This window comes from Nomia melanderi, chromosome 1, assembly GCF_051020985.1.
Source record: "Nomia melanderi isolate GNS246 chromosome 1, iyNomMela1, whole genome shotgun sequence".
NCBI lineage: Eukaryota > Metazoa > Arthropoda > Insecta > Hymenoptera > Halictidae > Nomia > Nomia melanderi.
In genome coordinates, this window is record NC_134999.1 from 30217316 (window position 1) to 30226625 (window position 9310).

The following is a 9310-nucleotide window of genomic DNA, read 5'->3' on the forward strand; positions in this document are numbered from 1 at the left end:
AAAATGCATTTATAAATTCTCTAACGGAACGGTCGAACAATTGCCATTGTAGATTGTTGTGCAATGTATTAATTATCGAATGCAAGCCCACACTCGGCATCGACACACATGTAATTATCGTGCGTTGAATCTTATCGCGCGCCATTTCCCACCACCGTTGTGTATCCACTATCTTTTTGATTTTTATTCCGACGTGGAGATTACGAAACGAATTGTTTTTTTCGCGTTTCACGTGTGCCGGCCCGAGAACCATCGAGGAACCAGGAGAAACGAATTTGGCGCGGTTCGGTCGTGTTTTCGCGATTGAACGACCTGTGGCGGGGAGAGGGTTGAAAGACCCAACGTGCGCCTTCGAGGGACTTCCCGGCCACGTTCAATTTTTCGTTTAAAAGCGGACGCCGTTTCGCGATTCACGTACAGTTACACATTTAATATGAGCTGCTACAGTACTGCTAATCATGGGATCATACATGTCGCTCGTATCCGCAATCTGTGCGTTAATCTTGCTTGCATCGTTCGGGATTATTGTTCTTGGCCTACCAATTAACTGGGAAATATGTTACAATAACGCAGGTAAATGGTTTTCCTTTCAATAATTACCGAACAAGTTTCAGTTCTTCGAGGAAATTTTAGCTCGTACTCGTACACGAGATTAACGGTAGAAGTTCCGAAACCTGTCAGTTTGGCAGGTACTAAATTTTCGAAATAAATTTCGTGAAAGTTTATGTCGATTGATGCAATTATTATTGTTACGCTTGTAGTATCCTAATTATCTGGCTTGAAGCCCTAATTTCTGCGGTCTATACGAGTGAATATGTACTTTTTCTAGTGTTGATCTAGTGTTGAGATTCAGTCGAATAATCGTGTAGATTTTAATGATTTTTTATTGAGTCGTTCACAGGCCGAAGTGTTTAGTTAACTCCACTTTTTGAATGTCTTCAATTTTCAGTGTTAAAACATTGGATCTGTTCTTTGTGTACGTGATTTCATCAAATGTTTCTATTTTTCATTTTATGGAGTTAATTACTGTGACAAAGGAACAGTAAAATTATTTGTTAGAGACCACTTTTTACAGCGTGTACCTACATATAATGGACTATTTTTAAAATAACGAAACTCTATGCTCGATTATCACAGATTTTAATCTTTGTTTACCGATATCAATCACTTTGCGGTAATTTTATTACTCATATGATACCGGACAATAGTAATCGTCGTTCTTGACTTTGAATTGCACAAGCATGATTTTCTAAAATATGCTTACTGTCTTTCTTTTCTTCTGCAGCATAATTTACGTATAAGTTTCATAGTTTCATCATTGCAACGATCGGTCTGCTGACTTTGTTTATTTAACTATTTTCCTCGTTTCCACTTTCCTTTTCCTTTCTCCGTATTGATTGCAATTCTTAATTAATCGCGTATTAATTTGCACTTTATCTACATTTTTCTATTTCACACTTTCCCTTATTTCTATATTTTTAATAGACGTATCAATACTACATTCCGATTTGATTACTTCATCGAAACCGATTTTGAAGTCATAATATTATAGTAATACAGTAAATAACAGTAATAATGTTAATAATATAATAATATAGTAATATTGATTGTACTATTCATTCACAATCTAGTCTAAAAACGTACGTACCCTAATCATATAGATAAGTTAAAAACGAAATAGTTTTTCGTATAATTACGCAGACGTTACGATCTGTTTGTCCAGATTCTTTCAAAATCATTACCAGGGAAGAATGGAAAGCCAGGCCACCTGTCGAACGTGAGGTAATGTCGACACCGACGGCTTACGTCGTAATACATCACGGAGGAATCCCTCAGTATTGCCACGACCAACAGTCATGCTCCGCAATCGTAAGGAGCTACCAAAATCTCCACATTGACGATCGCGGCTGGTTCGATATCGGCTACAGTTTCGTTATTGGCGAGGATGGAAACGCGTACGAGGGTCGCGGATGGGATTACGTCGGAGCTCATGCACCTGGATACAATACTCAGAGTATTGGGATATGTGTGATCGGTGATTTCAGCGGTGAGTATCAAAGATTAGAATTTAAGATAAATACCTGGTTCAAAACATGTGACTAGGAAGCTGAAAAATCAGCTTCGCGAATGATTTCCTTTAAGGGGGTTGAAATGTTTGATACCTCGGAACGTAGGTATGTTTTTGGAGTTTATTACAGTTTGAAGGTTTAATAGAAAGATGTCTTTTGATCACATCGACGGAACGGTATCATTTTTGTAGCATTAGTAATATTGCAGTTCCTATAATATTCTAGATTTGCCGAAAGTGTTAGGTATCTAAAATTTTGACATTCAATATGATAACGTATTTAAATATTGCAAAGTAGATTGTCGAAGGTGTTCTTAGTTTCAATAGCATTAGAAAACTTAGAGGCTCTTTAACAATATTAAATACCTAGAATTTTGAAATCTAATATTATAAAGTACTTAAGTAAAAGATAGGTTCAATTTTTTGTTGTCAGTTTCTGCAGCATTAGAAAACTAAAGCAGAAATTCTTTTTCGAAAAGTTAGCAAGAAATAATAGAATTCTTTCTCCACCAATATATTTGGATTTAGTACTTTAAAACTTTTATATAAGAATTAACTTTAAATTCACTTAAAAATCCGTACGTTTCAGAGTAAATAGAGTTCCTATATAAATAATTGGTTACAGCATAATCGATGCAGCAATTTAATAAATTAATAAAAATTCTTTTAATCTCATCAGTTCATACAGAATTCTACATTAGGGATATTATAAAATATTGAATTAAACAGTTTACTTATTAAATAGTTTACTTCTTTAATTAAATTATTAATACTTTACTTATTCAGTCAAATAGTTTACTTCGCAAATTCTATAGAAGAACAAAGATAACTTTGAAGTTGTAAAAACTGGTCGCGAACGTTAACGAATGAGAGATTTTTATAGACCGGTTCCACGAATTCGAATATTTATTTTTTGCAGATTTCCTTCCTAATGAGGCAGCGCTGCAGGCTCTGAACGGTCTGATCGAGTACGGAGTATCGCTGGGCAAAATCAGCAAAACTTACCAGGTGATAGGCCACCGTCAGGTGAGGAATACTGTCTGCCCTGGCGAGGAATTCTACAAATACGTGCAGACAAACCCGAGATGGACCGCGAATCCTGTTCCGATATTTACGAACGCAACAGCGAAACCAGTCCCTGTTATGAATGAAACCAGCTTGAATACAATTAGAAGCACTTAATGATCATGATCGTTAGCTTAGAACAATTGCGAGATATGTTTAGTACACGTTTAACCGGATGCAAGTATTTGAATCGCTGGAGTGTAAGCGATCGTTTGCATTTATATTTTTAACGTAGTTGCAATTTTATACAGATCGTTTTTGCCAAGTGTGCCTTTCACTAGAACAGTAACAAGGCCAGTAAAGTGAAACTGTATCAAACTACCATTTGCTCTCCAACAATGTAATACATAGAAGATAATGTAGACCAGTTGCACTACCTTGTACGTTGAAGCAAGGATTTCTGGTCGCAAGTATTTATGTAAAATTGATTATTTTAATTGGTGCTTTGCGTTGATTGAAACGTTCAATTAGTTGGTGGTCGGAACTTGTTTCCCATTTTGTGGAAATGCGATGCTCTGACCGATTAATTGAATTGATTTGGTATTTATAATGAAAGAAGTTTTTAGTTGTAACGAGCAATAAGTTTTTAGTCGCTGACAGCAGTTGATGTTCCTGAGAATTTTGTTTCTCATTGTATAGTAATTGTACTTTTAATTTTTACGAGAACGTATGCGTAAAGTAAGGTAGTCCAAGTGAAATACACTGGATTTACATTAGTGTTATTGAATATTCTTTTTTTCACTATAGCAGGCAAAACAATTAAACTTATATTCTTGGAAGTATTATTTTATATAAATGATATGATAATGCCCTAAAAATAGATAAAGTTGATAATGAAATTCTTTAAAATTGAAATTAATTTGGGTATCTACGACAAATATAATTTACACGATGATTAATTGACAAAAGGGAATAAAAAATCAATGAACATAAAGCGTAAAACAGTATTATACTCGCCTGATATTACTCGATACGTATGTATCCTTCATTTGTAGTAATTTTGATTGATTGTAGTTATCACTGAACTCCCCTGACCGGGGAAAACCCGATCGGGATTTTCAGTGATCTTGTTTCGTTACAATGGCTACCGTCGGGGGCAAAAATAAATGCATAAATAATACAATACTTAATATAGGTAATTATCGTTATAAAGAATTAATACATAATACAATCTAACCTTGGTAAATGGTATCGCAAGGGGAGACACGAGATCTTCGAGTTATAGAAGTTTCGTTTTATTAAGAGAAAGCTATTTGATAAACGAAAATTTGACTTATATAGCTTTTTTTTTTTAATATTTTGACCTATATTTAAATGTGAATTTCGACTTGTAAAGGATAAATATTTTCTGAATTCAGACTGTAGACGTAAAATATACACAAAGCGCAAAGCAAATGATTCGGGTTATATTTTCGAAAAAGAAGTTAGAGAAGGAAGAAATTTTACGAGTTATTGAAGTTTTCAAGTTACGGAGGTTCGATTGTATTTAATATTATATTCTTTTACTTGAATTATGACTTCAGCCATATGACATGTTACTTATTAATCTCTCGATGCAACTTGCAATTGTAATTCCAATACCAAAGTCCCAGCATCGGCTCATTATCAAAAACTTACAGAAAATTCAACTGTTGATGTAATAAATTTTTCTTTTCTAATTACTGCATCGATTTATTTACTTTTGTTCCCCTAAGATTAACCAGCATACTCATTTTATACAGAAATGTAAATATTGATTTCAATGATGGATTAAATAATGTAAAGTTTCATAATAAATGTGACTTAACACGTTGGATGCTATGGAGGTCACTGGTGATCTCAACCAAATCGAATTACCATAATTCATTCGATTATACGGTGATTATTTGGAAACTTTTCTATATTATAAGTAATACCACCAAATGCAGTAACATTCAACGAGATAAACCTGCAATAATGATAACGTAATTCAATTACATAAGTTGATATCACATTATTTTCATTTTTTATATTTCTGTCGGCAAAATCGTGCGGCTCTCAACGTGTTAAGCATGTGTAACAGTATCATTAGCTCCATTAAACTTTATTGATAATCACTTACTTTTGCTCCGGACTGTATATCCCCCTTATAAATATTCGCCAGAGTAAGTGTATCGATGGTAGTACTTCCTAAACGAAAAAGATGTACGGATCAATCATTGTGTTCCTCTCGCTGGCGGTTCTGAATGTTGTATCTGGACCAATTGGCACGACAGTTGGTAAGTAACAAATTTTTCGGTTTTTCTTATTCTTTTGTCTCCAATATTATGTCACCAATATCATTATAGTTTATCATTTATTATTGGCCAGTTATTTTTTATTATTAGATATTTATTATTGTATGTCAATATTACTTCGGCATTGATCATTTTGAAGAACATTCGAATGAAGTTTTTTATTGACAAACAAGTTCAGCTTCAAACATTTAGTACACACGACAATTAAGATTTTGATTATACGTAATGAAATATTCAGATGTTATTCTTCTTCAACTAAAATAGATATAAATTACTTAAATGATAATTACCGTGGATTTATCGTGATGACACAACTCAATTGGTGAGGCTATACAGAAAGCATGCTGCGAAAAATTGATAATTACTGTTACGCCAGTACGATGACATGGTTAACATTCAAGAAGATAATTTACCACGGCCGTGAATTATCTGCACGATTCGATCTTTCTACGGAAATCATTATTTCAGTTGACGCGTTCGAATCGCTTGCCGCGATGTTTGTCACGTATTGGTAATTGCAAGAAAACTGTGTACTTGAAATAGAAAAATGCTTTCCGGTATGGAACAGTCTCACCTGTTGCCATAATAAATTGTTCAAAGAATTAGATTAAATTTTCGGACAGCATACGTAAAAATATAATTTAAAAACACTGGAAATGTATTAAAGTTACTTTATTATTGTTTCAGTGTTATTTTCATCAGTATCTGAATCTCACTAGTTAGGTTTAGAGAAATTAGATTGCTTCACAACAATGATGTATTAATAATTAATAATTTAGGGCGAATAGCTAATGATGATTAATAACTTAAAACTTCGTGAAGCAAATATTGCTTGCCATAAAGTATTCTCTATTACCAAAATCATTTTTATATTTTTCATACAGCTTCTCGAAACAGTTCTCAATATAAATTACCTAACATTTAAACTTCTTACATCGATCATGAAACTTCCTTGTACCTTTCAATCGAGAAAAACAGTTTAACGGAAATTTTATATAATTATGAAAGTATAAAGTATCAACGAATATTGATTGACCATTATGTTGTACACAGATCCTCCAAATATAATAACGAGGGCACAATGGGGCGCCAGATCACCGAAACAACCAATACCTAATCTTAAAATTAACCCTGCCCCGTACGTAGTAATTCACCACTCTGATACTAATAACTGCCAGACGGAGGCGGTTTGTAAAGCTAGAGTGAAGAGTTTCCAGGTAAATAATTTAAAGAGACGATTTGTCATTTCTTCGTCATGCAGATATTTGATATAAGTCAATAAATGAAAGTAGAGGTTGAAATTGATTTTATATACAAGTCTACATTTTAATGCATGTTTCTATTGATATTCTAGCCTTTCAAATGCATAAATAAATTAGAATTTATACTTAGTGTTTATACACTAGTATTTGTAGTAGATGTACTATATAATTAATTATATGTAATATTATAATAATAATGATTATTTCGTAATTTTACAGAACTATCATATGGATGCGAATGAATGGCGCGATATAGGTTACAACTTCCTAGTTGGAGAGGATGGAAACGTGTATGAAGGAAGAGGCTGGGGTAAACATGGCGCCCATTCACCGCCTTATAATTCTAGAAGCATGGGAATCTGTATAATTGGCAATTTTACACGTAAGTTTAGAAACAGCATTGTTTCAATGACGCTTCTCCTGTAATCGTAAAACAGAATGCCCGAACACATTTTCTATTTTAAAATATTGCAGTTGTGCGTTTCGTTTATCGATATTCTTGCATTTTGGAAAAAAGATATTTCCCTGATACAGTTTTTTCATTCAAATATACGACCGATTGAGATGTAAACTGAAACTCTTCGAAAATGTGACTTAACCGTAATTGATTTATAATTTATTTTATGATCGCCTTTATTATCATTAATTATCAATCTATATGAACAGAAAATTAGCATGGACACTATTGTTGGTTATTATAAGAATGTCAATGCGATTTCAACAAGATAATATGCTGTACAAGTTATTTTAAATTATAAACCTGTAAATTATTACAGTTTCCCAGCCGAATGCGGCAGCGATAACTACAGTCCAGAAATTAATAGATTACGGAGTGTCCATCGGAAAAATACAGGGAAACTACACATTGTACGGTCATCGGCAAACTACGAGCACAAAATGTCCTGGAGACAGCTTATACAACCTGATTCAAAGTTGGCCACATTGGTCATCAAAGAAATAAACTTGTATTGTGATAATATTACATTATATTATATTGTATTATTTTATATTATATCATATTATTAATTTAACTCTTGTATCATATTATATAATTGTATCGAGTGTTCCCAAATAAATGTACATCTTTCTTAATTCTATATTTTACGTTATTGCTTCTTACTTTTCATACGTAAAGTGTCACGATACCATTCACAGAATTATCGTACGTGTCCTCTTCAGTTCTTACGCAAATGTCCACGTGTGAAAAGTCTGGTTTTCCTTGAACGTCATCGTAGCGTGTTCTGTCTCTAGCCTGATAATCAAAATTTTCATTATTAAATAAGTGTACGAATTGATAAAGTAATGTTTACAAGGTTTATCTCTTTCTGTGCATTCTAATATTCCAGAAGCACTACTTGGCGATTTTCTTTCGTAGCACTTGTGACTCATATTGCAATTTTTGAGAAATTTAATTTTAGATAAAGAACAGTAAACTTTCAGCTTAGAAACTATTTGAAGTGACAGGAATTATTTATGCGTTTCTTATAAAAGCGAGAAAGACTTTTATTCCAAGATACTTTTATAATGTTAAAAATAATGCAATAAGACAATGGTACCTGAAACGGAATTTGGCGACCGAATTTTTCATTTAACTCTGGTATGCACACTTTTGTCCCGTAAGGAATACCTGAATCTAAATCCATTGATACAGTAACAAATTCCACGCGGCCGTCGAGGAAATCCTGTAATTAGCATGAGTGATGTCTACGTCGCGACATATAAAGAAACCAATTTAAATCTAAATAATTATAAATAAAATCGGATTGAAAATAAAATCATAAAAAAGTCAGTCCTTAATTTAGAATATTTTTGCATCCGAAGTTAATCGAAAACCAATTTTAAACGAACCTGTAAAGTTCTCAGTTTTTTCATTTTAACATCCAAATGATCGAACTCGTCGTCACTGCTGAAATCAGGATAATAGGCAGTCATTGTCACATTATGGTAAGCACGACCGCTACAATTGAAGTCTGACCGATTGAGACTTCTTTCTAAAATTAATCAATGACATCAAGATTCAAACCGAATGAAAACAGAATCAGAAATACGAAGAGTATCGTTTGTTATTTACCACTTGCCAGAGTTGTTAATACGACACATTTAATTATCAGCACGATTAATAACCGTCTGTCCATGTCTACAACCATGAATTTCCACTTTGCACTGTAATAAAGACGACGAAGGAGTAACATCGAAATTCAATCGATTAGTGTTGCAATTTTTAAGGCGTAACGGGCCTGCTGATCTCAGCATACCGGGCACTGGAATTTGTCAATTAATCAATGCTTCGAAGAAAAATGTTGCATATCCTGGAACGATGACAAATTACGTTCTTACAATATTGCACATGAATCATCTGTATAAATGAATATTAATCGGTTGGAACACAAATTGGTAACTACTTGTAATCAATCTACTGCCTCCTCTTATTCAATTTATTATTTTTCAAATGTTATTACTAGAAGCATTTAATCTTGAGTGCACCTGTTGCAATGAGTATACAATTTTACTTCGCTGAAATGATTAACAATTATGTAATTAGAATTTTGTGTTTTTATCTAATATAAATGGTGTACAATCATAACGTTTCAATCTTTTTGATACATATTAAAATATTAATTTTTATTAATATACCTTACAATTAATTATTATTATAATTA

General features: G+C 33.1%; 2 protein-coding genes across 2 annotated transcripts; one reads left to right on the forward strand and one right to left on the reverse strand.

Moving 5' to 3' along the window:
• Nucleotides 1–245: 245 nt before the first annotated feature.
• LOC116428621 (peptidoglycan recognition protein 3-like) lies at nt 246–7747 on the forward strand. Its single transcript, XM_076365855.1, has 6 exons — nt 246–573; nt 1724–2047; nt 2988–3242; nt 6442–6605; nt 6870–7032; nt 7427–7747. Exons 1-6 carry the CDS (start codon nt 459–461, stop codon nt 7609–7611), a joined length of 1206 nt encoding a protein of 401 aa, XP_076221970.1. The 5' UTR covers nt 246–458; the 3' UTR covers nt 7612–7747.
• LOC116428636 (uncharacterized) lies at nt 7613–8881 on the reverse strand. The gene is made up of 4 exons (XM_031980484.2): nt 8722–8881; nt 8499–8641; nt 8207–8332; nt 7613–7902 (listed from the first exon to the last, which is right to left on the reverse strand). The coding sequence occupies exons 1-4, from the start codon at nt 8840–8842 to the stop codon at nt 7774–7776; spliced, it is 519 nt and encodes a 172-aa protein (XP_031836344.1). The 5' UTR covers nt 8843–8881; the 3' UTR covers nt 7613–7773.
• Between the last annotated feature and the right edge of the window lie 429 nt (nt 8882–9310).

Coding starts and splice junctions, on each gene's coding strand:
- LOC116428636 (XM_031980484.2), bottom strand. CDS start 8,842: ATGTTACTCCTTCGTCGTCTTTATTACAGTGCAAAGTGGAAATTCATG. Junction 8,642..8,721: donor ATTAACAACTCTGGCAAGTG/GTAAATAACAAA, acceptor GATTAATTTTAG/AAAGAAGTCTCAATCGGTCA. Junction 8,333..8,498: donor AAAAACTGAGAACTTTACAG/GTTCGTTTAAAA, acceptor TGCTAATTACAG/GATTTCCTCGACGGCCGCGT.
- LOC116428621 (XM_076365855.1), top strand. CDS start 459: ATGGGATCATACATGTCGCTCGTATCCGCAATCTGTGCGTTAATCTTG. Junction 6,606..6,869: donor CTAGAGTGAAGAGTTTCCAG/GTAAATAATTTA, acceptor GTAATTTTACAG/AACTATCATATGGATGCGAA. Junction 7,033..7,426: donor TATAATTGGCAATTTTACAC/GTAAGTTTAGAA, acceptor AAATTATTACAG/TTTCCCAGCCGAATGCGGCA.